Here is a 27106-nt window from a genome sequence, read left to right as displayed (position 1 = left end):
TCAGGGTGAACCTTTGTTGGGTTCAGCCCTGGTGTGGGCTGTGTTCACCCCGGGAGCGGCGGGGCCCATCACTGTGTCCCTTTGCAGATTGTCGGGGCTTTGAGGGCTGGGGGCAAAGCGGGGGTGGGGGGACCCCCTGCCCCGCCATCCCGGCCTCTCTTCTACCCTGTGGCCGAGCCTCCCAGCAGCTTTCCATTTGTGACAGAGCTCTGAGCAGCTAAGCAGGGGAACCGGGAAAAGGCCTGTAGCCACACAGACCAGTGGGGGGTGGGGGAGGAGGAGGCCAGGCCTCCCGTAGGGCTCCTCTGGCAGGTCGTCTCCTTGTCACCCTCCCTGGCGGGGCTGTTTCAGATCCGCTGGGGGAGGCCTGTTCTGAGCCTGCCCGCTGTGGCAGGTGGTGGTCAGAGCTGTGAGAAGGGGTGGACCTGCCAGAGGAGGCCAAGGGCAGGGGCAGCACTGAGCAAGGCTGAGGCAGGGGTCCAGGGAGGGAGGGAGAGTGTCTGTTCCGCTGGCAGCGATGGCGGAGCGCGGCCCCTTTCCAGGAGGGCACTTTCCCAAGGGTTTGGGTGTCTGCTGCCTGAGGAGTGGGTGAGTGGAATGAGGGCCAGGGCCTGTGCTGCATCAGGGCAAGAAGGAGGGAGGAGACTGGATGGTGGCTGCAGGGAAACTTGGGACTCGCCAGAGATTCGTGGAGGGTGAGGGAGCCCTGATCTGGGAGAGCTGGGGTGGCAGGCGGAGAGGAAAGGAGGCTTGGGAGGAAGCTGAAGGCACCGAGGAGCACGCCTGCCCTGGGACTGATGGACAGAGCCGTCTGTCTGCTGGGCCAGAAGCTGCCCCCGGTGCTGGTGCTGTGATGCTGCCTGTGCCACCGGCCTGAGGTGCCCCACCCCAGGGTCACACTGGCGTCCTGCAGCGGGGAGGGTGCTGCAGGGGCACTGGGCACTGTCCAGGGACGGCATGACCACACAGATGGAGCAGCACCAAGGAGGGTATGTGGGCAGGACTGTGGGTTGGAAGCGGGGAGATCCACCAGGCAGTTGTTGCAGTGATGGTTGCAGGGCCTGAACTGAGGCCGGAGCAGCAAACCAGCCCTAAAACACCTTCAAGAAGAACTTCGGGGCTGAGAAATCGATGCCGATGCAAATACAGCTTCTGGGACCATCGTGTGCCGGAAGCACGCCTGCACCTCTCCTGTAACGCAGCCTGGGCGCCGGGAAGGGATCTCCTCGTGAGCGTAGCAGTTACAGGTGTCTTCAGCATTCATGATAGTATGATAGTAATGGTCATGAAAAAGTGCTGTATGGTCTAAGGTTCCACAGTACTTGCCCCTTTGTGATTCTTTAATTCACGCATGTGGCACCCCAGTACTTCCTGACTTCCTGTGCCCTTGTAACCGCCTCCCGACGCAGGTCCCCTTCCTGGGGCTCCTCCCATCCTTCTGGGGGACCTGAGCATCCCCTGCAGTGGTTGGTCTATCAGCCTTGCGGGTCTCGCCCGGTCTTGACCTCTGGGCAGGCGCTGCAGAGACGCTGCCCCGCACATCCTCCCTCCTGGCGTTTCTCCAGGGGCTCTGCTTTCCTTCTCACCTTGGTTCTTTTGCACGGAGTCTGTGTTTTTTTTTTCTAGCTCCTCTTAGGATTTTCTCTTTTTCACTAGTTTTAAGGAATTTAATTTACAGTGTGAGTTGCTGTAGTTTTCTTCACGTTCCTTGGCTTGAGTTTTTTGAGCTTACTGGGGAAAGTGAATTTACGGTTTTTCTCAAATTTCAAAGTTCTTGGCCATTCCGTCTTCAAGTATTCTTCCTGCCCCGCTCTCCACGTTCCCATTACATGTGTATGAGGCCACGTGAAGTTGCCCCACAGCTCACGGCTGCTCCGTTCATTTCTCTTCGGTCTTTTTTCCTCTGTGTTTCATTCTGAGTAGTTTCTGTTGCTGTGTCTTCAAGTTCACTGATTTTTTGTTTTGCAGTGTGCAGTCCCATCCAGTGTTTTGTTTGTTTTGTTTTGTTTTTTGCGGTACGCGGGCCTCTCACTGTTGTGGCCTCTCCCGTTGCGGAGCACAGGCTCCGGACGCGCAGGCTCAGCGGCCATGGCTCACGGGCCCAGCCGCTCCACGGCACGTGGGATCCTCCCAGACCGGGGCACGAACCCGTGTCCCCTGCATCGGCAGGCGGACCCTCAACCACTGTGCCACCAGGGAAGCCCCAGTATTTTTTTTATGTCAGACATTGTTGATATCATCAGACATTGTTGCTATTATCTCCACAAGTTCAATTAGGCTCTTTTTTTTATATTTTCTGTCTCTACTTAATATGCTTAGTCTTTCCTCACTTTTGTTTTCTTCAGTTTTTTTTTTTTTCAACTTTTTGAATGTATGTAGTACAGTTACAACAAGTGTATTAATGTTCTTGTGATACTGGTTACATCACAGGTGTCATTTTTGGTTCTGTCTCTGTTGATAGGTTTTCCTCCTCATGGGTTGTAGCTTGTGCTGAGTTCCGTGCCTGGCCATCTTTGTTTGGACACTAAACATTCTGGATTTTACCTTGTTGGGTATTTCATATTTTTCCGTTCTTGAAAATATTTTTGAACTTTGTTCTGGGATGCACTTAAGTTACTTGGAAATGGCCAGATACTTTTAAGCCTGGCTTTAAAGCCTTGTTAGGGGCTTCCCTGGTGGCGCAGTGGTTGGGGGTCCACCTGCCGATGCAGGGGACGTGGGTTTGTGCCCCCGTCCGGGAGGGTCCCGAGTGCCGCGGGCCGGCTGGACCCGTGGGCCGTGGCTGCTGGGCCTGCGCGTCCGGAGGCTGTGCTCCGCAACGGGAGAGGCCACAGCAGTGAGAGGCCCGCGTACCGCAAAAAAAGAAGCCTTGTTAGGAGGGACCAGAGTTGTTTCTAATATAGGGCTGATTCCTTCTGAGTACTCTACCCGGTGCCCCTTTACCTGAAGCCTTTCCATTTGGGCTGGTGGGACCCACAGCATTCTCAGCCCTGTGTGAGTTCTGGGATTTGTTACCTCTGACCCCGTGGTTCTCAACAGGTGAACCTCCCCCCAGGAGACATTTTTGGTTGTCACGACTGAGAGTGTGAACAGCATCTAGTGGGTGGAGGCCAGAGATGCTGCTAAACACTGTGCAGTGCCCGGGACAGCCCTGCCCCAGAGACCGGTCCACCCCAGTGTCGGGAAGTGCCGAGGCTGAGGAGCCCCGTTCTGCTCCCATCACGTGCATCTCCCCATCCGATGTGGTTTCTCACGCACGTGTGCTGACCTCTGCGTGGCGGAGGGCTCACATGGCTGCCCCGGGCTCGCTCTGAGCAGAGCTTGGAGGCTCTGTCTGATAGGAGCTGGGCGGTTGGGGCTTCACTCAGATGGTTCCCCATCTCAGGGCCACTGCCCTGAGCTGCCCAGTCGTCAGTGTTTGAAGGCTGTTTCGTCTGTCCGTGGGACTTACCCACCCCAGAGCTGCTGGCTTCCTGATGTGGGTGTGTGTGGAGTGGTCCTCAGCGCTCACTATCTTGCTGGCTTCTTTTTCAGCTTTTGAACGTGTCAAATCACAAGGAGAAGTTTTCAACTTTGCTCTGGCTTGAGGAGATTCATGCAGAAATAGAACTGAAAGAGTATAGTATGAGTGGGGTCACCTTGAAAAGAAACGGGGACTTGCTGGTTCTGGAGGTCCCAGGATTAGCTGAAAGTAGACCTTCTCTTTACACAGGTAGGTTTGTTACATGTCATGTTTTCCTAGATGGACTAGAAACATTGAACCACAGTCAGGAAAAAGAATGTTTTTAACTGGCAACGCAGTAGTCACGCTGATTTTCTTTGCTTTGGGTTATAATTTCACTCAGAACTTGGCCAGCCTCTCTCTCTTCACACTGATGTGATTTTAAGCTGTTGATCCCAGTAATGTTTTTGTCTTACTCCACTTCTTCAGAGTGTTTGATTTTACAGTACAGCAAAAAAAAACTTATTGATTTTGTAGTTTTACGTGTGGTAATGTTTTTTAACTAGGTGATAAACTGATTTTAAAAACTCAAGAGTACAGCGGACACGTCATCGAGTACATCGGCTATGTGACTGAGGTGAGAGGCCACTGTTAGTTAGTTCATGTTGGACTAGCCCAGCGGACGGTTGCAGAGGTAAACTTCCTGCCTCAGCTCGGGATGGGGGTCCCCTGGTGTTGATGGTATTTTGGAAAATTTGAGGATCAAATGAATATTTAAATAAATGTGATGTGTAAAGAAATCTTATCACTTTCAGCCGTGTAAAACACACTTACCTGTTAAGTACATCACATGTAAGGCGTGCATTTAGTCAGATTCGGCGTTCTGAATATGTTCTAGGAGAGAGAGCCTGCGAAGTAAAAACACACCTACACATTGAACACTCTGGTGTCTCCACGGGGAAGGCTGTGTTGGTCTAAGGCCCCGTGCCCATGCGGCTCTGAGCGCGGCCAGGGCTTCTCCAGCTACTCTCCCTGCTCCCTGCCGGGCACAGCGCAGGGACGGAGCTCGGGGGCCGCGTGGAGGGACCCACGGAGCCCGCACGCTGCCTGATGTGGGAACTGGGGCACCGAAGCCCCGAGCTGGGGTTGGGGGGTACGAGGACCAGCAGAGCCTCCCCCAAGGGTGGGGCCGGGCCCTCGCTGGGGCAGCAGGCGATGTGCCCCCAGGGACAAGGGGAAGACGGGCATGAATAATCCAGTGTGGAGACTCGTTCCTCTCCTCGAGAAGATGAGGAAGTGGCATCTGATCACCGTAAAAGACAGCAAGGATGTTGTTAGTGGAAAGGGCCCAGAAGGCGTCTCCAAAGGCGAGAAGCTGTGAGCACATCACAGGGACGGCCGCTGCAGGCTGGGAAAGGCAAGAGAAGAGGCCGTGAGCACATCGCAGGGGCCGCCGTTCCAGGCTGGGGCCTCGGACTCCGCAGACCTCGCCATACGGGCTGCCGGGGCGCCAGCCAGGACCGCAGCATCACACGAGCCCGCTGGGGCCGATAGAAGCAGAAGAGGTGGTGGTTTGAGTCGAGTGGGCCTCTCAGGTGGGCGAGCTGTGCCTGGAGAGCAAGGTGGGGTGCAGGCTGGCCCGGGGCAGGAGTGTGCCCCCGCCTCATGGTGGCGTCGCTCCCGCCAAGTCAGAGAAGCTTGGACGCGGACGCTCCCACCACCCTTGAGACGCGGTGCGCTGTCCCCACGCCCCAGGCCGCTGGACCAGGCCTGAAGGTCGGGCGAGCCTCTTAGGCCTCGCGTGTCGTGGTTTACCCAGAGTAAGTCGCCGCCCTGGAGGGCGTGTGTCCTGGGCACCGGAAGCCTCCCTGCCTGCACAGGCATCCACGTCACTCTCTCCCTTCAGAAGCATCTTGCTCCTGCCTGACGTCCTGCACTGACCCAGCTCTGCAGACAAGGCCCTCACCCCCCGAGGGGGCGGTCCCACGTCCCTCACTCAGCACTCCCCGCACAGGGCCAAGGCCCCGTCTCGGGACACGCCTGTCCCTGTGCTCCTCGGGGCATGCTCAGGGCCCGTGACCATGGCCACAAGGGCCCACGTCTGGGAAGGGAGGGAGAGCACGGGGCGGGGTGGATAGGGGGTTTTCGAGGCGTTTGTAGAAAGATGGCCACAGCTGCAGCCCTTGTCGCCTGTGAAAGCAGAGCCGGGATTTCCTGGGGCAGGAGCTCACTCTCCTTGATGACAGGTGGCCTGGCCGGGTGCCCCCTCCACTGCAGGGCAGGAGCCACTCAGCCTCAGCTAGAGGGCCCATCACCCTCCCCAGCGTGAGACCCCCTAGCTGCTGGCAAGGGCGTGAGGAGCCCAGAATGGCCAAGTGACCATCTCAGCTTCCAGAGAGTAGACCAGTTGTGCCCTTAGGACTGCCCTGTGGACTAAAACCTCCGAAGAAGCAGGACCAGGGATCTCGGGGGAGGCCCCCTTGGCCCCTGACTCCCAGGCTGGCGAGTCCAGAGCTGAAGCTGCCCTGCCGACCCTCCCGCGGGACCGTCCGTGCAGCTGGCCGCTCCTGAGTGATGGGTGCCCGCTAGAGCTGTCCTGTCTCGGGTCTTGGCTGTTGCTTTCCGTGATTCTCCGGAACCCCATGGCCAGCGCAGTGGCCTGGGTGCCATGAAGGCACCGGGGCCCTCAGGAGCGCCCCCGGATGGTGGGGCAGGCAGAGCGTGGTGCTTCGGGGAGCGGCGGGGTGGGGGGATGGAAGGCTCCTTGGGCTGAGCCAGCACTGCCCCTGGCCCATGCGCACCTCTGCAGAGGGCCTCCCTGTCTGCTGGGAGCAAACAGGTTGCTTGTTCCCTTCTCTCCGAGTTTAGCTCCATAAGCAGAGTTTTTGTTTCTAAATGCTATTTGACTCATGAGAGCTGCCCTATTGTGTGGTTTTATGTTATCTTATGCTTGCTTATCTTGGTTTTCCCAGTTTGTTTTGTTTTGCATAGTTTTTCAAATTTCTGTAAATGATAGCATCAGTAGATGATGTCCTTGGGGCCTCAATCTGTTGATAGCAATTCAAGTCAGTCCTCACTGCTGGTGGTTTCCTTGTGTGCCTGATGGTCTGTGATTACAGATTTATTTTCATTTGTCTTAATCTCTGGGAAACCCAGGACCCTGTGCTGGGCTTGCTTTCCTTTTAAGGGGCTTGTGTTTGCTTCTGCCGAGAGCAGGGGGTACTGTGAGCTTCACGTCGCAGCCTCTGCCCTTGCTGGCCCCCAGCTCTTGGGAGGCCCCGCTGCCTAGTGTTCCCGTCCTGTTTCAGCTCCTCTCAGCGTGGGGTTTCCTTCCTGCTCCTCTGAGGATTCTTATGCAGGACCTAGCTTTGGCTGGAGGGTCCCTGAATGTCTGCTTCCCTGTCCTGATGGGGGAGGGGGTCTCATGGCCGGCACCCCCTGCTCTTTGCGGTCGATCACGTGTCTCCTTCAGAGGTGGCGGCCTGTCTTGCACACCCTGTGTTCGCGAGCCCGCACGCCCGGTGGAAGCGTCGGCAGGTGTGCTGCTGGGGGTGGGGGCGGAACAGCGTGGTGACTGAGTCCTTTCCCATCATCTTGTACTCATTTCAGATGCCAGATTTCAGCTCAGATCTGCAGGATGAATGCTTCATGATGAGTTGCTGAATATGAATAGGAGATTGTCCCAAGAAATCAAGTACATAGTATAAAAAGTCAATGATTTGTTTATTTTTAGATTCATGAAGAAGATGTAACCCTTAAACTTAATCCAGAGTTTGAACAAGCATATAACTCTGAACCTATGGATGTGGAATTTACATACAACAGGTAACGCTTCCAGGGACTCTTCCTTCTGGGTGGACGGCTGTCTCACCTTCCTCGGTCCCTTGATACCTAGGGGGCGGCATGCGTGCTTGTGGGTTGTGAGCGGGCTCCCTGCACCCGTGTCACATGCCTCTGTGGTCACAGCTTTGTCACCAGCCGTTTGGTAAGCGTTTGCATGTCGGTTCCTTTTTGGATCTTAAGTGAGAATCCGTGGTCCCTCATGTGCCGTCACCACCAGCCGCTCCTCCTCCACCTCACTTGTCACGTGTCACGAGGCGGGGACACCACCACCAGCTGTCTCTCCCCCTCCTCCACCAAGCCCCCACCATTAGCTGGGATTTTGTGTTTCTCTCTCCTTTACTTTTTAAAACAGAAGTTGGTGTGTTTGCGCACAGACACACACACGGGCAAGTGTTTGCGTTAGTTGCAGCTGTTTTGCACTTGCCGCCTGTGGTCTGGAGCTGTGGGTTTGCTGACACAAGGTCTGCGGGCTGTGTCCGCAGCCTCCTTGTGCCCCACCGGGCGCGTATGCCCTCCTGCCAGTGGGTACAGCGCTGCCCGCGCTCTGGCGGCTGCTGTGGACACCCGCTGTCTCCTCGTGCACACCCACCCCCAGGTTTTCTCGGCTGCGCACTCGGGGTGGGCTCGGGGTTTGGGGGACGCTAATGTTCCAGCTGTACACGTGGTGGCAGAAGTGCCCCAGCAGCTCAGGGTCTGTAATGCCCTCCCGAAACCTGATTTTGTGAAACCCTCGGCGTGTGCCTGCCTGGTAGGTGTGAGCTGTGTCTCGCTATGGTCTTGATGTATGTTTCTCTGACTACTTCTAAGGTCAAGAGTCCCCCTGTTTATTGGCTGTAAAATTCCTTCATCTGTGAAATGCTTCCTCGTGTCTTTTATTGACTGTAATTTGATTTTTTAAATTATTTGTAGCTGTCCTTTCTGTATCCTTTATGCTAGACTATTCTTAGATACACCTGTTACGGACAGCTTCTCTGGGTTTGTTACTTGTCTTTTCACTTTCTTAAAATATCTTTTGAGTAACAGAAGGTGGTAGTTTTAAGATAGTGGAATTTATCAGGGTTTTTGTATACCAGTGCTTTTCGTGTTTTGTCTAAGAACTCTTTCAGTGTTTGGGCTGCAGCCAGGTTGGAAGGTGTTGCAGGTGAATGGATGGTGCAAGCGTGGAGTTGGCCCTTTTGAAGGGTGTTTGGCTGGGAAAGCAGAGAAGCCAGGACAGAGAGATGAGTGAGGAGGAGGCGCCCAGGGTCCGGGCGGCCTTGCCTGGTTTGCTGCTTACAGTGAGAGGAGCCAGCACCGCTCGTGTGAAGCCAGTGAGGGGGGTGTGGCGACCAGGCAGCAGGAGTGACGCGTGGGGTCGCGGGCTCCGGACCCTGGCCGAGGCCGTGGTCTTTGGCAGAGGCACACGTCCTCCATTGTGCTGGGCACACATGAGATGGGAGCCGATGGTGAGTGGGAATTTGTAAGGGCTCCTTGTCGCTCTAGGATGTGAGGTGAGGATGTTCGCAGAGAAAGAAGAGGATGTGGACCTGGGGCGGGGGCGGGGGCAGAGGAAACACTGCTGCAGTCGGTGCAAGAGCCGCCCGACCGAAGGACACGGGCAGGTGGGCGGACGGATGCGCTGTGGGGCGTGAGCCTAGGAAGAAAGTGACCAGGAAGAAGCCAGAGGGCCGTGGGGCTGAAGACCACCGGGCAGTTTCCTGACCCAGAGTGTTGGAAAGACAGGAAGTTGAGGTCGAGGCAGGATGTCGGAATCTGAGTTCAGAGGGGATGCTGTCTGCAGCCGTCCAAGTGGGGAGCGAGGCGGGAACGAGGGCCAGTGGCTGCTGCTTCTGCGCAGAGGGTTTGCTCGCCCCACATAAGTTTTTGGTGGTTTTGCATTGTTACTCAAAATCAGGCGATTTCACACTTTAAAAAATCTGTATTTACCACTTATTTTGACAAACGGAAGGACTGGGCGGCACCGCAGTGCAGCAGGAGGGACAGAGCCAAGAGGCCGGGCCCTCTGGACGGGCAGACGGCTGCACCTTTATGCTACGTGCAGGCATTTTTCCTTTTTAAGAAAGTAGGTTTACTGAGAGGTAATGAACGTAAAATAATCTATGCGTGTTTAAAGCGTACGGCTTGATGGTGTTGACATTTGTACACCCCGTGAAACGAGCTTCACGGTGAAGGCTGCGGGCAGGTCTGGCTCCGCAGGTGTTTCCTGCTGCCCTTGTCATTCCTTCTCTGCGCCCCAGCTCCCAAGCAGTACACATTAGTTTGCATTTTGTAGAATTTACGTGAGGACCTACTCTTTTTTGCCTGGCATCTTTCACTCAGCTTAATTACTTTGGGATTCAGCCTTGCTTTTGCATGAATTCATTCCTTTTTATGACTGAGTAATGCTCCATTATAAGAACATACCCGAGGTTACTAATCCAGGCATCTGTGGGTGGACACTGGGCTGTTTGCAGATCTGGCTGTTAGAAGTGAAGCTGCTGTAAACATCCGTGTGGACAGGCATTTTGATTTCTCTTGGGTAAGCGCCTGGCAGTGCCATGGCTGCAGGCGGCAGCAGGTGTACACTGAGCTTCCTGAGACACTGCCAGACTCTCCTCAAGGGGCTGCACTGCTCCTGTTCCCACCGTGCTCCCCACGTGCACAGCCCTGGGGTGCTCGGTGGTTCCTCCTCAGGCTCGGTGTGCAGTGAGGGCTCACCTTGCTGTGATGACCGACGCCGAGCGCCTCCTCCGCTTGCTGGCCGGCATCGGCCTTCGTGAAGGTGCCCGCTCGGGTCTGTGGTTCACGTTCTGTATCGTTTGCTTTATTGTTGAGTTTTCAGAGTTGTTCACATATTCTCAGTACAAGTCCTTTATCAGGTATGTTTTTTGCAAATATTTTCTCAGACTGTGGCTTGTATTTTCATTTTTAGTAGTGTCTTTTGAAGAGCAGGAATTCTTAATTTTGATGACGTTCAGTTTATCGGTTTTTCTTTCAGGGATCATGCTTTTGGTGACGCATTTAAGAAGTCTGCCAAACTCAAGGTCACAAAGATTTTCTCCTGCATTTTTCTCTAGAAATTTTGCAGCTTCAAGTTTTACATTTAGGGCTGTGATCTGTTTCGAGTTAATTTTTACAAGTGATGCAAGGTATGGATTCATTTGGCGGGGGCTGTCCAGTTGTCCCAGCACCATTTGTTGAAAAGACAGACTGTCCTTTGTCCAGTGAGTGACCTTTTCACCTTTTTGAAAACCAGTTGAGGGGATATATGTGTACATATAGCTGATTCACTTTGTTCTGCAGGAGAAACTAACACAACATTGTAAAGCAATTATACTCCAATTAAAATACATATATTAAAATAACATTTAAAATAAAGGTTTATAAAAACCAAAAAAAAAGAAAAGAAAGCCAATTGGCCTACGCATGTGGATCTATCCCTAAGCTGTCCATTCTGCTCCACTGGTGCGTCTGTCAGTCTTGCAGCCTACACCACAGAGTCTCGGTCACTGCCTTTGTGATAAGTCTTGAAATCAGGGAGGGCACGGCCTCCACTGTGTCCCTCTCTTGCAGAGTTGTAGCTGTTCCGGGTCTTTGGTATTCCCATGTGGATTTTAGAATCCGCCTGTTGGTTTCTACAAAAAGCCTCTTGAGATTCTGATCAGGACGACATTGACTCTTTAGGTCCACTTAAGGGAGAATTGACATCTTTTTTTTTTAAATTGAAGTATAGCTGATTTACAATATTCTAGTTTCAGGTGTACAGCAAGGTGATTCTGTTATATAGTTTGTATTTTTTTCCGATTCTTTTCCTTTATAGGTTATTAGAAGATATTCGACACAGTTCCCTGTGCTGTACAGTAGTTCCTTGTTGGCTGTCTGTTTTATGTATATAGTAGTATGTATTTGTTAATCCCAAACTCCTAATTTATCCTTCTCCCCTCTCCCTTTTGGTAACCGTAAGTTTGTTTTCTATGTCTGTGAGTCTGTTTCTGTTTTTGGTAAATAGATTCATTTGTATTACTTTTTAGGTTCCACATATAAGTGATATCAAATAATATTTGCCATTGTCTGTCTGATTTCACTTAGTACGATAATCTCTGGGTCCATCCATGTTACTGTAAGTGGCATTACTTCACTCTTTATGGCTGAGTGGTTGGTATTCGGAGAATTGACATCTTAATATTGAGTTTTCTAACCCTTGGAAATGGTATATCTCTCCATCTAGTTAGGCAGTTTTTCATTTCTTTAGGCAGTGCTTTGTACTTTTCACTGTACAGGTTTTGTATATCTTTTGTCAAATTTGTCCCTGACTCTTTAAATGCAATTGATGTTTGTATATTAATCTTGTATCCTGCCAGCTTGCTAAACTCACTTGATGGTTCTAGTAGCTTTTTACAGATTACATAGGATCTTCTGTGTATACAGTAAAATCATGTATTCAAATAAAGACGGTTTTGCTGCTTCCTTTCTCATCTGGATGCATCTTGTTTTTTCTCGCCTCGCACTGGCTAGAGCCTCCAGAATGGTGTTAAGTAGGAAGTGGCGGGAAGTGGCGTCCTTGCCTTGTTCCTGATCTTAGGCCAGTAGCGCTCACTCTTGAACCATCTAGTGCTGTGTGGGCTGCAGGTTTTTGTATTTGGCCCTGTCAGGTTAAGGAGATAGACTCCTAGTTTGCTGAGATTTATTTAATCAAAAATGGATATGGGATTTTGTCAAATGCTTTTTCTCTATCTATTGAGATGATCATGTGGGTTTTCAGCTTTGGTCTATTAAGATAGTCAGTTACATTGATTGTAAAATCAACTTTGCATTCTTAGAATAAACCCCGCTTGGCCATGATGTAATTTCCTTTTATATATTGTTAGATCTGATTTTCTAAAATTGTAGTAATTTTTTCGTCTATGTTCATGAGGAATATTGGTCTTTAGTTTCTTGAAGTATCTTTTTCTGATTTTGGTACGAGGTAACACTGGCCGCACAGTAAGTTGGAAGGTGTCACCTCCTCTTCCATTTTCTGGGACAGTTTGTGTAGAATGGGTATTACTTAGGTTGACAAAAATATTAATCAGTAGTCAATCTAAGAAACAAATGAAGAATTTTATTTTAGCTAACCTGAGGATTATAACCTGGGCGACAGTCTTTCAGAAGCTCTGAGGACTGTTCCCAAGAGGTAGGGAGGAGACCAGTATAGGTGTGAGTTTGAAGGGGTGTGTGCAACCAAGCACAGTTTGGTGGGAGATCACTGCTATTCACACGGAACAGATGCCTTAGCTAATGGTTTTAGTGCTTTTCTGAACATGGGAAGAAGCAGAATACTGGGTTTATAAAATTTTCTCCTGAAAATATCTAACTATCTGCGGACCAGTTCTGCCAGTTTTCCCAGAGCACAAATGCTTCATCCTTATCTTCCCTGAATTCCTTTTGGGAGGTACTGTGCAGTGGTTAACGACTTGATTCTTGTAGAACTGGAGGGTGGACAACATTTTTTATGTTACAGTCCCCTCCCTTTTGGTCTTAATTTCAACCAAGGTTTGGGAGGCATTTAGTGACCGTTTTGTCCCATGGTGCTAGGAATGCTCATTGCCAGCTCAGATGGGGATTTCATTGCTGGGCTCCTCAGTGTGCTGGACTAGGCCCTGTTAACAGTATAGCCCAAAGCCTCCGGACCACCTGTCGCTCTAGTCATTTATGGTCCAGGAAATGGTTCCCGCTGGTTGCTTCTTCCCACATCTAGAGTTACTCTGCTGCAGTCATTGAGCTTATGGAACTATGTATTTGGTCAATTGTTTCAGGTCACCTAGTCATCATTATTTTTATCGGGGGCTCAGTCACACATTTGGTAATGCAGGAAGCAATAATCTTGTTGTTAGGAAGAATAGGAAGAATACAGGTGATAGAGCTGGTAACACTAATAAGGTCATAAGTATTTAAGCTGAGAACTACCATTCACTGCAGCCCAGAGTCTCCCCAGGTCGTCTGACCTGTCTGTTCTGCACCAATCACTGTCTTTAAGGGAAACGACACATTGGCCTTGTCCATAAAGTCCACCAAAGATGTCTGCACGTGTACAAGGAGAGTGGTGGGTCACCGTGACCCCTCACAGGACTGAGAAAGGAATGTTATCTTCTAAGGAGTTACATGGCTGGCTCCAGAAGGAGAAAAATCAGTCTTTGGTTGAGCAGGTATTTCTGCCATGGGGGAGGTCAGGTTAACACATAACGCAGATGCAGATACACACTAGTCGGAGGGAGGAGGCCGAAGTGCAGAGAACAAGTTTATGTTTAAAGTTTTCTTGTCTTGCCTTAAAATATGACTTTCATCAGTTCTTCCTTAAATGCTTGGTAGAATTCACCAGCAAAACCTTCTAGGTCGGAAGTTTTCTCTGTGGGAAGCTTCCTGACTACAAATTCAGTTTCTTTAGGAGATTAAGAACCTTAGTTTCTTGCCACATGGACTCTGGTAGTGTGTGTGTCTTTACGGATTTGTGCGTTTCATCTGCGTTATCTCATGTATTTGTGTGAAATTGCTCATGATATTTCCTTATTGTTCGTTTAGTGTTTGTAGAGTCTTTGCTGACGTTACCGCTCTCGTTCCCAGGACTGGCAACACGTCTGCCCTTTCTTTTCCTGTCAGTTTGGCTAGAGCTTTGTTGGCTTTACTGATCTCATTGAAGGATGGACTTCCAGCCTCATCAGTATTCTCTCGTGTGTCTCTGTCTCTAGTCTATCGGGGTTTTGGGGGGGGGGGTTTGGCTGCACTGCGTGGCTGGTGGGGTCTTAGTTCCCCAACCAGGGATCGAACCCGGGTCTACGGCAGTGAAAGCCCATGTCCTAACCACTGGGCCACCAGGGTACTCCCAGTCCGTTGGGTTTTGCTCTGGTCTTTATTATCCCTGCTGGACCTTTAGGTTCTAAGCTTCTTCCTATCACAGACAGTGAAGCAATAAACATTCTTACGTCTTTGTACCGTGATGGTGGGAGAATTGTCATCGTTGCCGTATGGGGTCTAGGAGAGCTTCCTTTAAGTCCTCTCTTCTTTCTGTTCTTTGTCCTCCTTTGGAATCCTTGTCTGTCATTGTGTTAGCTCCCACCCAGCTGCTTTACTTTTCTCTCGTGGCTTCCATCTCCGTGTCTTTGTCTTGTTTTTTGTTTTAGTAAATACTGCTGGTATTTTACCATCTAGTGTCTTGCTGTCCTTCGGATTAATTGTGTTAAGGAATTTTAAGGGTCAGTTTCTGTTCTGAGCTATTACATTCATTTCCTTTTTGGCATTTCTTGAGATAATAATTTTTTGTTCAGCCTATTCAGGAGATGGATATTTCGACTGGATAACTTTCTGTCGAACCTTTCTTATAGGCCCAAGATGAAAAACGTGGTGTTCTGTGTGGTGAATTCCTCCCGTAATGTGCTCCAAGGATTTCCTGGGAAACGTTTGGCTCGTGTTTTCATGCTGTTTTCATGCTGTTAGGGGTAAGGTGCTGGGCTGCAAGTTGGCGGGAAGTCTGGTTTCCTCGGGCGTTTTAGAGTCTTTGTTATGGTGACTTCCCACTGGAAGGTTTCTTCCTCTTTAATTCACCTGCTTTAAGTTGTCTTTTCTTTCTTGGAGTCACAGCCTTGCTAAGTCCTAGGAGGGTCTTTTCTGGTTGCTGCTCCTCGTGAGTGGAGTTTATTGTATCCCAGGGGTGATGGGGCTGCCAGGAGCCTGGGGCCCTGCAGGTGAGGCTCCGGTTCCTTCTGGCCCCGTACACGCCCACAGAACGCTGCGCTGTGGGAGCAGGCCCTGACGGTGACCTGCATTTTCCGGAAATCCACCTGTGGCCGGAGTTCTGAGGTGGCTTGAACCAGCTCTCGTGCCTTTGCTTGTTCGAGGCCAGATGCTCCTTTCTGAGCATTCTCTTCTTTTGTGCTTTGGAGCTTTGGTCATCTTGTTCCATTGAAGGTGGAATTTTATTTTCCATTTTTTGTTCTTTTTGTTGTGTTAAAATACAAGAGAGCAGGGACTTACCTGGCGGTCCAGTGGTTAAGACTCCACGCTTCCACTGTAGTGGGCACAAGGGTTCTATCCCTGATCAGGGAACTAAAATCCCGTTTGACGTGAGGCAAAGCCAAAAAAATAAAAAAAAAAAGGAGAACAGGCCCACAGTGGAGTCGCTTATACTAAGCCCCACGTCACCAAACTGAGGTTTTACTGAATTGCAGTCTTGGCTGTCCCAGAAATGGAATTGTGAACCAGTCAGCCAGGAACCCCCTGATTAGCACTGGGGGGTCGTCTCCCTGAATGACCCCTGCCGTCCCCTCAAGGACAGTGACCTTTGCCCCAGCCCGCCTTTTGGCCTAAATCCCTCCTGTCCCTGCTCCCTTCTGCCTGTAGAAGTCTTTCATTTTGAGCATCTCCTCAGAGCTCTTCTGTCTGCTAATGGGATGCTTTACTGCCTGATTCGAATCAATTTTTGCTCTAATAAACTTAAATTTTTTTTTTAATTTTATTTTTGGCTGTGTTGGGTCTTTTCTATAGAGATTCCCCATCTGCTCAACCATTATGTCCATCTTTAAATCTTAAATGTATTTATAACAACTGTTTTGAACTTCTTGTATGCTAATTGAGTGTCTAGTTCATTTCTGGGTCTGTTTCTTTTAACTTTTCCCCTGAGGATGCTTCTTATTTTCCTGCTGTTTTGCTTGTCTAATAATTTTTTAATGTATTTAATTTTTTTATTTTTGGCTGCGTTGGGTCTTTGTTGCTGCGCACGGGCTTTCTCTAGTTGCGGCGAGTGGGGCCTACTCTTCGTTGCAGTGCGCGGGCTTCTCATTGCGGTGGCTTCTCTTGTTGCAGAGCGTGGGCTCTAGGCGCGCGGGCTTCAGTAGTTGTGGCTCGCAGGCTCTAGAGCGCAGGCTCAGTAGTTGTGGCTCGCGGGCTTAGTTGCTCTGCAGCGTGTGGGATCTCCCCGGACCAGGGCTCAAACCCGTGTCCCCTGCATTGGCAGACGGATTCTTAACCACTGCACCACAAGGGAAGCCCCAATACTTAGCATTTTTAACATGCTTCAGTTTATTTTTTTACTGTTGTTCTGAGTAAATTTCACAGGAGTGAATCTTTACCATCAAAGTTATTTTCCTATTGATGCAGCTCTGACAGTTCACAGGCTATATTTCCTCCTTTTTCTACTTGTCCACTTTATACATTAAAACAGGAATATTCCCAGAAAGGAAGGCATCCCTGCTGTCCTGACAGGTGTTGAGAGTTTCCTCGTAAAACTCCTGCTGGTTGCTCCAGCCTGGTCTCATGTGAGTGTTTCTTAAGGGTCCCAGGATGCTGACCCACATCACTCTCTCCCACAGGACCACCAGCAGACGGTGTCACTTTGCGCTTGAACAAGTTGTCCACTTGGGCGTAAAAGGTATTAACTTTTGTGGGATGACGGTGTTACATCTTCCCAGAGTATTTTTAGAAGCGTCACGTAAAAGTTTGTCTAAACCACGGTCTCTTCATTCATACATTAGAAGTAAAACTATGTGATACCCAGTGTTTTCCTTTCTATTGGGGACGTTCAGTGTTTTCTTACAATTTCAGCTATGTAGAAATAGCATGCTTAAGTTGTTAAAAATAAAATGATTGCACTCTGCTTTCCCCCCAAATGTAACTCATTTTTGTACTTACAAAGAGACAAGTACCTGGCTTTGTTGCCAAGAATACGCGGTGCTGGCACTATGCTGTAGGTGAGAAGCAGTGCACAGGGCCAGAGGAGAGGAATACACAGACGTGAATTTCTTCAGGACGAGCTGCCTCTGTTCATCTTTCTTAAGCTTTCCAGTAATGTCTGCCTTCTCGCTTTTTCTTGTTCTAAAAGTGTTGTTTCCAGAAGAAATCATTTTACAGTCTCCCCAAGTGACATGGGATTGGAAACACGCACAAGACATCAAAAACCACGGACAGCCCACCTCCAAGGTATTGCTTTATTTATTTTATTTTTTATTTTTTTGGCTGTGCTGGGTCTTCGTTGCCGCACACGGGCTTCCTCTAGTTGCAGCGAGCGGGGGCTACTCTTCCTTGCAGTGCGCGGGCTTCTCATTGCAGTGGCTTCTCTTGTTGTGGAGCACGGGCTCTAGGTGCACGGGCTTCAGTAGTTGTGGCACGCGGGCTCAGTAGTTGTGGCACGTGGGCTCCAGAGCGCAGGCTCAGTAGTTGTGGTGCACGGGCTTAGCTGCTCCGCAGCATGTGGGATCTTCCCGGACCAGGGATTGAACCTGTGTCCCCTGCATTGGCAGGCGGATTCTCAACCACTGTGCCACCAGGGAAGTCCCAAAGCTTTCTTTTTAAGCCATTTTTCTGCATGATTTTTCTAGAATAGGAAAGCCTTGAAGGACCAAACTAAGCACACCCCAGAGGAGCAGCGAGCGGGTGCCCAGGACACACCAGGGCCGTGGGCGTTCGCCACAGAGACAGGCAGGCTGGGTGAGTCTGGGGACCAAGCCAGCTCCTGCAGGACTTGGTGGGGGGGATCTCGGGCAGGCGAGGGGACATGTGTTCTGACCCTCCTGATGGTGGGCTGCTCTTGTCCACCTGTTAACAACCACTCTTAACACCTTGGTGACACTGCACAGGTGACGCGGGGAGTGGGCGGAGTGGCCTATGCTTTTGCTCTCAGCCGACTATCCCGAAGCGAGTGGCGCTGGGACGGGTCGTGAGGGGACCAGCCGTGACCTCCGCCGACCCTGTCTCTCCCTTTGGATGCAGTCAGCGGAGCCCCGAAAGCGAGAGAGGAGTTTTTCAACCCCCTGCTGAACGAAAACCAGAAGTTGGCGGTGAGGAGGATTCTGAGTGGAGACTGCCGCCCGATCCCCTATGTGCTCTTCGGGCCTCCTGGGACTGGCAAGACGGTGACCATCATAGAGGCTGTTTTACAGGTAATGGTGGGTGGGGACGGGGTCACGGTAAACAGAGCTGTGTGCTCCTGTCATCGGGAAGCATCGGTTTAAACCATAGATCAGAACGTTGGAAAGAGTTTGAAAAATCCCAGTTGTTTCGTATTTAACAAAGTTTGTTATGTGGCTAGAGGACTTTAAGAGCTCATTTCCTACGTTTAGACAGGAGTCGCTCCACTTCAGAATCGAAACTGCACAAGTGTCTGGCGCCTCCACTGAGATTTAAATTGAGTTGTGGACATTGTGTTCAGTGTCCTGCGTTGCTGGGGACTCGGGTCGCCCGTGGGTACCCAGGCCCGGGAGACGGGGACTCCACCACCTGCACACAGTGGCAGGGCCAGGCTCAGACGCATGAGGGGTGACGTGGGCCCATGCAGCAAGTCCACGTCAGGAGCCCTCATGGGTGGGCTTGGCACTGGCCGCTGACCCGTCCCCTTTTGCCTCCCGTGTGTCCTGGGGAAGGTCTTCCACGCTCTGCCGGACAGTCGGATCCTGGTGTGCGCACCCTCCAACAGCGCGGCCGACCTTGTGTGTCTGCGGCTGCACGAGAGCCAGGCACTGCGGCCGGGCGCCATGGTCCGCGTGAACGCCACCTGCAGGTTCAAGGAGGTGAGCGTCCTCCCCCGACCTTGTCCCAACACCACAGCAGAGCACGAGGACTGTTTCCTTCCTGAAGGTTTAGTGACGTTCTGGGCGTTCCCAGCTATGTTAAATGCTGAAGCTACTCTCTTATTTTTCCCCAAAGGTACAGTTGCTTTTTGGTTCTGTTGGTTTACTATAAACGCTCTCAGTTTGGTTAACAAAAGAGATTGAATCTAGAAAATGTATGTGGTGGTTTTGGGGAAGGATCTGCGGGATTCACTGTTATAGTCGTGGTTCTGGAGTCTGTAAAACATGGACTAAGTTGATAGGAAAACACAAGACGCTTGATAGAAAGAACAATCTTAGATCAATAGTGAGTCACAGCTAAGAAGTGGCAGCAGGACGAGGTTATCATTCAGAATTCCAGTCAGCTTTGTGACTGTCCAGTGTAAAGAAATGCTCAGTAACCTGGCAGACGGCCTGCCCCCACAGAGCGCCACAGAGACCATCAGGCCGTATTGCAGAGATGGGGAAGACATCTGGAAGGCCTCTCGCTTCAGGGTGGTCATCACCACGTGCAGCAGCGCGGGACTCTTCTACCAGATAGGGTTGAGGTGGGCTCTTGGGGCTTCCTGGGCAGAGGCGGGGAGGAGGTGGTGTGTTCGCGGAGAGTCGGGAGGTACCCGGGGGTGGGGGCAGGAGCAGGGGGGCAGGCGCCCCAGGCAGCGAGGCAAGGCCTTGCTGGGCAGGACACGTGAACAAGAGTGACCCCGGAACGTGCCTTCTCTAGAGTCGGACACTTCACGCACGTGTTTGTGGACGAAGCGGGCCAGGCGAGTGAGCCCGAGTGCCTCATCCCCCTGGGGCTGGTCTCAGACGTCAGCGGCCAGGTGAGGCTCATGCGCTGTAGTCGCCCCAACCTTGGCCCCTGCGCGCCACACACCAGGGGACTCGCTCATGAGACGGATGCCGAGAGCCGTCCCGTTCGTGTCACAGATCATCCTCGCCGGAGACCCCATGCAGCTCGGACCGGTCATCAAGTCCAGACTTGCCACGGCCTATGGGCTGCACGTCTCTATGCTGGAGAGACTGATGTCCCGACCAGCGTATCTGCGAGACGAAGATGCTTTTGGAGCCTGTGGTGCCTACAACCCCTTGTTGGTGAGCTTGGACCCCACGTGCTTCTTGGTGGGACTCGAGCAGAGGGGCCCACGGGGGAGCTCACCACCCTGTGTCCCCTGAGCCACACCCAGGGGCAGGGCCCAAGCAGCCCACCCTCCTGCCACCACCCCCAAAGTGCACCTGAGGCACTTTCAGCAACTCCACGGTCCCAGGAACTCAGGAACTGCTTCCAGGGCCTGCTGAGGGGCTCCCTGGGGGGCCGGCCCTTGCAGGCAGCGCCAGCCCCTCAGTAAGAGAGCTTCAGTCTGTGTCGCTGTGGGAAACGGGAGGGAGCTCTGGAAGTTTACCTGGGAGAGAAGGCAGCGTGTCTGCGGTCTCCCGAGGTACCGGTGGATGCCAGTCCCTGGGTTCTCAGCCGACCTCTGATGACACAGAGGGATGGGCCTCAGGGTCTGCACTGCAGGAGCCCCCAGCACCCTGGAGCTCGGGAGCTTTGTGTCCGTGGGGTCCCCTGTTGAGGTGAGCCAATAACATTATCCTCTGGGCTCCCCCAGTATAGAGACAAGGAGAGGTTCCCCTCTGGACTTCGAACAGCAAGCCAGGTACGGTGATCGTGGGCAGATGGTCAGGGCAACTGCCTGGGGCCTATTCCACGTTCCAGATTGTCAGCCACGGGCCCTTTCCCCCTGGAGAACAGGGAGGGCACGTGGGCACGGGGCGGATGGGGCGGCGGGCAGGTGTCCAGGCCAGTACCGCGGGGCCCGGCCCGGCCCGGCCCAGGGAGAAGCCGTGCTGCTGGGTCAGGTTTGGGGTTTAGATTAGTGTCTCAGAGGCTGGACCTGTCTTGGTGACTGAGTTGAAGTTTGTCAACAGGAGAGTCCTGGGCCTCTGGCCTTCTCACCCCAGGAAGAATGAAAGACTAGGGTGAACTTCCTGGCCAGTTGGAGGCAGGAAACAAAGCTGTCCTTGCTCCCCGTCTTGGCGCTTCGTCCCCCGGCGCCTCGGGGGGCTGGCTGTGGGTAGCCATCCTGCCTCGGGGCCCAGGGCCCGGCTCCCACCGCAGCCAAGCCAGGACCAGCTCCCCGGGCTGCTCTAACGGCCGGGGTCGCAACACAGGGAATCAGGGTACAGCTTGCAGACAGCCTGCAGCCCCACACAGGGACACTTTCTCTCCTGTTCTTTTCTGTCAGAGCCCAGTCGCCCGAGGTGGAGGTGCCAAGAGCGCTTCCAAGTCCAGTGGAGGTGACGGGGGCGGGCGTCACAGGCAGGGCCGCCCGGGTGTGATTCGAGGTGACCACGCACCTTTCCCCTGGAGGCACGTCGGGTGCGCGTGCTAGCTTTGGCCCTGGACCTGCCCCTGCTTCCTACCTGCAGGTGACGAAGCTCGTGAAGAACTACAGGTCCCACTCAGCTCTGCTGGCCCTACCATCCAGACTGTTCTACCACCAAGAGCTGGAAGTCTGCGCAGACCCCAGGGTGGTGACCTCCTTGCTGGGCTGGGAGAAGTTACCCAGGAAGGGCTTCCCCCTCATCTTCCACGGAGTGAGGGTGAGTGTGGGCCGGGCTTGGCAGGAGGGCGACCCCTCAGTGCTACCTACGGTTACACGTCTCCTGGTTACCATGTGGAATCTGGTGGTTAACCCAGCATCATTAACCCGGCATTTCCTGAGAGCTTGTGGTGGGCTTGCTCCCTGCTGTTCCCGGGGCAGAAAAGCCAGTGAGGAAGGGGCTCTGCCCCTGCAGGACCAGCCCCTCAGCACTCGGGTGGCTGCACAGAAGGCCCCGGAGGGGGGTGGCCCGAGGTGGGCATCGAAGGGGGGCATCCTGAGGGAGTTGACAGGGTCGATCGGGGGCTGGGAGGTGAGCAGACCTGAGGAAGCTCCTGCCACCGCCCCACCCCTTCCCCCTGTGATTTGATGGTATCGAGGGGGAGGACCAATCCTGGGGACAGAGCCTGCCCTCCTCCAGGGCCTCACTGGGTGGGGGGCCCCCAGAGGGAGGTGTTAGACGCCCGGTAGCGCTCGCTAAAACCAGGGAGTTTGTACTGGGAGTTTGGTGGTTAGAAGCCGAAGTCAGGTTTGGCATGAGCCCCTCCCTCGCCAAACTCTCCTGCAGAATTGGGGCTGGAGTGGTGTCTGCCCGTCCTCTCAGCAGCCTGCCTTCCCGGGGACAGCACTCGGCCCCTCGACGTTTAGCTTGACCCGCTGTGTCAGCGGTGGGCTCGTGTGTCCAGGTGTGGCTTGGGGTGCCCATCCTCTGGATGGGGGCGAGTTGGAGGAAGAGGGGGCCCTGTGGGGAGACCAGCGTGGTCGCTTGGCACGAGGCCCCTCCAGGAATGCCGCTCCCCCAGCCTCTGCTCGAAGGCTTCCCCAGGTTTCAGGGGCAGCAAAGCAGACGCGGTGGGGGCAGCAGAGCAGTCAGCCAAGAAGGGGAGGTCCGCCCGAGAGCACCCACGCTCCCAGTGGAGGGACTGGCCTTGAGGAGAGGTCAGCTCTGCCCACAGCAACCCATGTGTTTCCTGCAAACTACGTAAGGGTCACAATAGGCTCATTCGCGACAAAAACTGGGTGTAGAAGGGAGTGGTAAATGTGCAAAAACGTTGTGTAGAAGGAAATGGAGACTCGAGGTCCACTGGATAACCTGCCATGGAGCTGTGGAGACTGAGGTGCTCGCTGTGAAAAGAACAGAGTCCAGAAAGGTTACCTTATTTAGTGGGTATTTCTTGGGGCCTGACTGTGTACTGGCTCCATTCTGGGCCCCCAGAAGAAAATGAGGGTGAGGCCTCTGGGGCTGGGTTGCAGGGAACAGGGGGGTCCACTCCCACCGTTGGAGCAAAAGGGCATTGTCGTCCGTTGTTTCGAGGCTGCAGCACTGCCAGGGCCCTCGCTCCCCCACAGGGCACTCCATCCCTGGAATGAGACCTCCAGGTGTCACCTGTGTGCTCCCCTCGTCAGCCCCTCCCCCAGAGCTCCAGAAGGACCCCCATCTCCCTCACTGCTCTGTCCCCAGCCCAGGGCATCTCACAGAGGGGCCCAGTCAAGGGGGCAGCTGAACCCCAGCAGTGCCCAAGGGGGGCTGGGCCCAAGGCAACTGGGGTCTTGTCCTAAAGGAAGTGCGGCCGGGAGCCGGGAACCTGCGCCCAGACGGCAGGGCTGAGTGGGCAGCGTGGCTGCACCCAAGCCTCAGATTCTGACCGTCTGGCCTGTTACAGGAGAGGCAGCAGCCTTTGGTCTAATTGGAAAACCAGCTTTGGACTTTATTCTCACCTGTTTTCTGCTTCATTCGTCTCAGATGTATCTCTGCTCCTCCCCTCGCTGACTTGCTTACCTTTCCTTTGCTTGTTGTAGTTCCCACGAGGCGGGCGCGTGGCCCCTGTGCTCCTCGCAGGGGCTCGGGTGGCCACGCCCCCCAGCTCTGCCCTTCCACGCGCGTCTTCGTGTCTGTCGAGGTGCTTGAGACTTTATTTTCCCCTTTGACCCAGGAGTTCTAAAGAAGTGTGTTTCCACGTGGTTAAGGATGTTTGGGTGACCTATATTTTACTTCTGAGTGTACTAGGTTCTGATCAAGAACGAGGGCCTGTAAATTCTGCTTTTAAAAACTTGTGGCCACATAGGTATCAGCCGGCCGGCCGCCTCCCCCAGGCGACGAGGTCTGCTCTTGCCAGGACGCACGGGCATTTTGGCAGGGGGTGGGGTCCCATTTCAGAGACGCGCCCAGCCAACCCTCCTCCCCTGGCATCTGTGCATCCAGAAAGAGTCCTTACTGCTGAGCATCCGTCTGTCCTGCTGGACCACAAGTCTGCACGAGAGCAGCGCTCCTCCTCTGTCTCTGCTGAGTCACCACCCTGACTTCTCCCTAGTTCGTAGACCCTTCACAAGCTCCTATCGAGAAAATGACGTTTTTGTGATGGACGTGCCATTCTCTTGTCTTCCTGCTAACTCAGGGCGAGGAAGCTCGAGAGGGGCGAAGCCCATCGTGGTTCAACGCTGCCGAGGCCGTCCAGGTCATGCGCTACTGCTGCCTGCTGGCCAGAAGCATCTCCAGCCAGGTGTCCGCTGGCGACATCGGCGTGATCACGCCTTACCGGAAGCAGGTGTGGGTCTGCCCCAGCCAGCTCCTCTGCGCCTTCCTGTTTGTGGGGTCTGAGGAAGGAAGTTGGACACGGCTCTCTCTGCATCTGTACAGCCGCTGTGCCTGTGCCCCAAACAGGGTGGGGGGGCGGGGGCTGGGGACACGTGGTGACCTCACCTCGGTGCGCATGCGGTCACTGCGTGTGAGAAGGCCCGTCCCCTGGGCTGAGGGAGCCGCCTCTGGCCTGCACCCTCCAGCCCCTTGTGCTGGCGGGAGCTGAGCTTTTGTCCTCCTCACAATTTCAAGTTGCGTCTCCTTTACTAGCACCTCTGGAGACCTTCACACACCCCCAGTCTTGCTCAGCTCATCAGCTGCCCCCGCTTCAGAACCGTCCCCCGCCCCGTCCTCTCCCTCCTGGCTTTCCTGTTGTGGCCACACAGCCTGGTTCCTGTCATAACCACTCAGGCCCTGGGGGTGGGATCCTCTGGACGGCGCTCTCTCCCCGCCAACCCCAGGAGGCGCTCTGGACCCACCCCCACTCTCAGCACAGGGAGTCCTCGCCTCTTGACGCAAAGCCCTGCTCCTGGGAGGTGCTGCCCCGGCCCCGTACACCCCACCTGAGATCGGCGTTTGTGCTGTGAGCGGCTTAGAGTTGATGAGCCGAGATCAGGGGTTGAAAGGCCATGGGGCTCAGTGGTTAACGTTCAGCTTACGCTGTAATATGTAAAGAAATGGTCAGATTTGTGAAATTTTATCTTTGATCTCATCTCCTTCAAAGGTGGAGAAAATCAGAATTCTTTTGCAAAATGTTGATCTGATGGATATAAAGGTTGGATCCGTAGAGGAGTTTCAAGGGCAAGAGTATCTGGTTATCATCATCTCAACTGTAGGTACCCCCGTCCCAGGGGCCTGCGCCAGGCTGGCTGCTGTGCGGGGCCTCCCGGGGGCAGGAGGGGCCTTGGACCATCACCTTGAGCAGTTAACTGTAGGGCGTTCTTTTTAAAAAAAAAAACGAAGTACAGAAACCCAGGAAGAAGTAGTTAAATGTTGGAGAAGGAGGGCTGGGATGTTGAAGGGGCGGGATTGGCAAGGAGCCTGCGGGCCGGGAAGGTTGGCTCGGCTCTCGGAAGTCTGTTCTTCTCTTTAAAATTCCCTTTATGGACAGTGCGTGTTAACTGCTGGCAGGTTGGGGAGTTCAGGTAGGAGGAAAAGCAGCGTCGCCTCAAGCCCCGCAGCGGAGGTCACCCCTTGGCGTGTGGAGCGCCCCCTTGGCTGTAGGCGGAGCGCCGGGAGGCCTGCTCCTCACCCATTGCCTTTCTCTTCTGTGACCACAGATGGAGTCATACTGACGCTGAACGCTTCTAAATGCTTTTTATATATTGAGTTTCTTTCCACACCGAAAAATTTTAAACACTATTTTTATCCATCTCTGGGTTTCTTAGGTGCGGTCAAATGAAGACATATTTGAAGATGATAGATATTTTTTGGGATTCTTGGCCGACTCAAAAAGATTTAATGTTGCAATCACCAGACCCAAAGCCTTGCTGATTGTGGTGGGAAATCCTCATGTTCTTGTCAGGGTGAGCTGGGGCCCAGGGCTCAGGGAGAGGGGCCCAGGGGGGCAGCGGGATGGCTGTCAGGTGCGAGCCCCGCCCCTTTGTGTGTCGTCAGGATCCATGTTTCGGGGCTTTGCTGGAGTACAGCATCACGAATGGGGTGTACACGGGGTGCAACCTGCCGCCCGAGCTGCAGCCCCTGCAGGAGTGAGCACTGCCGTCTCCTGCCCCTGCGGGCCCTGCCCCTGGGCTGCGGCCACCCTCCACCCGGCCCTGGGAGGACATTTGGGGTCAGCGCCTCCTTCCTTTCACAGCTTAACGAGCAAACTTCAGTGCCCCTCGTAAGACCACCCTGGGAAGAGGGGGCTGCCAGCCCCCCCCCACGGTGGTCCCTGAGCGTGAGCCTGAGCTGTCATGGGGACCCCGCTCACTGGACCCCACATTTCCAAGTCTGCTGCCATGGCCGGGTGTGCGGCCGCCCCTCTCTGCCCAGCAGAGCCCCTGCGGAGAAGCAGTGGCCGGAGGCCACGTTCCACACCCCGAGGGACGCCATCCGGGCTGCGGCCTGCCTAGTTTCCAGCCGTGGCCACAGGCCTGAGACCCCTGGTCTGACGTCTGCTCTCGCTGCTGTCAGCTCCGCACGCAGCCTGTGCGCACCCCGGGCAGCCTCTGCAGCTGTCACCGAAATAAATGCTTGAGTGGGACACTTGCGTGGCCTCCGCATCCACTATTGGGCTTGGCGGTCAGGCTTTCACATGGCCTCCAGGCCCTTGAGCCACGTTCAGTTCACACGCCAGCTGTGTGAAGCCTGGGGGCTCCAGGGCTCTTTGCCCAGAGCTGGGCCGGCAGGGCAGGGGTGGGGGTCAGCATCCTCCCCGCCCTGCATCCTGGTGCAGCTGGGCGGGGCCTGTATCCGAGCCTTTGGAGGCCACAGGCAGGGCCACAGAGACCCTCCCGTGGGTGCTGCAGAGGTGGAGGGCGTGGCGGGAGGGACAGGGCAGACAGTGTCCGCACCAGGGTTCCCAAGGCCACCCCAGGACCCTAGCACCCCCCGTGACGGGCTGCCCCCGCCCCTGCTCCTCAGGGCCTTGTCCCTTTGTCGGCAGCTGTGAGCACTGGAAATGCCGTCTCCTGGCTCACAGGTGGGGAAGTTGAGGCCCCGGTGGCTCAGCCCGGAGCCCACAGGGGCCCCCGGGCCTGGGGTTGGGCCCTCCTAACTGCGGACACATCACAAATGGCTGCCGTGGGTCAGTTGGTGGGGGAATGGCTGGGTTCAGAAACAGAGCCAGTAGCTTGTCAGGACATGAGAAGGTTCTGGCCTTGACCGCCTGCATGGGCTGCCAGGATGGTTGACAGGTCACTCTGAGCAGCCTCAAGCCCCACCTGGCAGAGTCTGAGTGGAAGTCGGTCCCACTGAACCCCCTCGGGCTGCACCTCCTGCCCACTTGCCACCTGGCTCTGCCCCCCTTGGTCTTCTCCGTGGCCGAGTCCCAGTCCAGCACACCCTGCTTTGCCGTGCCACCCTCTCCAGAGCAGGGTCTTGGGGGCCGGGCCTCTGACACCAACCGGTGACAGTGGAGACCTAG

General features: G+C 53.9%; 1 protein-coding gene across 1 annotated transcript in view; it reads left to right on the top strand.

Moving 5' to 3' along the window:
• The window catches only part of MOV10L1 (Mov10 like RNA helicase 1), a 44383-nt gene extending 18261 nt beyond the window's left edge, over positions 1–26122 (top strand). The window contains exons 11-26 of the mRNA XM_060164921.1: positions 3535–3712; positions 4009–4079; positions 7176–7267; positions 16606–16664; positions 17115–17212; positions 17611–17719; positions 18002–18171; positions 18652–18798; positions 19264–19385; positions 19562–19661; positions 19768–19932; positions 21268–21441; positions 23837–23986; positions 24743–24850; positions 25407–25544; positions 25636–26122. Of these exons, the coding sequence (XP_060020904.1) occupies positions 3535–3712; positions 4009–4079; positions 7176–7267; positions 16606–16664; positions 17115–17212; positions 17611–17719; positions 18002–18171; positions 18652–18798; positions 19264–19385; positions 19562–19661; positions 19768–19932; positions 21268–21441; positions 23837–23986; positions 24743–24850; positions 25407–25544; positions 25636–25731 (1977 nt within the window). The 3' untranslated portion in view covers positions 25732–26122. The remainder of the gene's footprint in view (positions 1–3534; positions 3713–4008; positions 4080–7175; positions 7268–16605; positions 16665–17114; positions 17213–17610; positions 17720–18001; positions 18172–18651; positions 18799–19263; positions 19386–19561; positions 19662–19767; positions 19933–21267; positions 21442–23836; positions 23987–24742; positions 24851–25406; positions 25545–25635) is intronic.
• Positions 26123–27106: the final 984 nt, after the last annotated feature.

Source organism: Lagenorhynchus albirostris, chromosome 11 (genome assembly GCF_949774975.1).
Source record: "Lagenorhynchus albirostris chromosome 11, mLagAlb1.1, whole genome shotgun sequence".
NCBI lineage: Eukaryota > Metazoa > Chordata > Mammalia > Artiodactyla > Delphinidae > Lagenorhynchus > Lagenorhynchus albirostris.
Note: the sequence above shows the minus strand (reverse complement) of the source record. Positions and strands in the feature narration are given on the sequence as shown.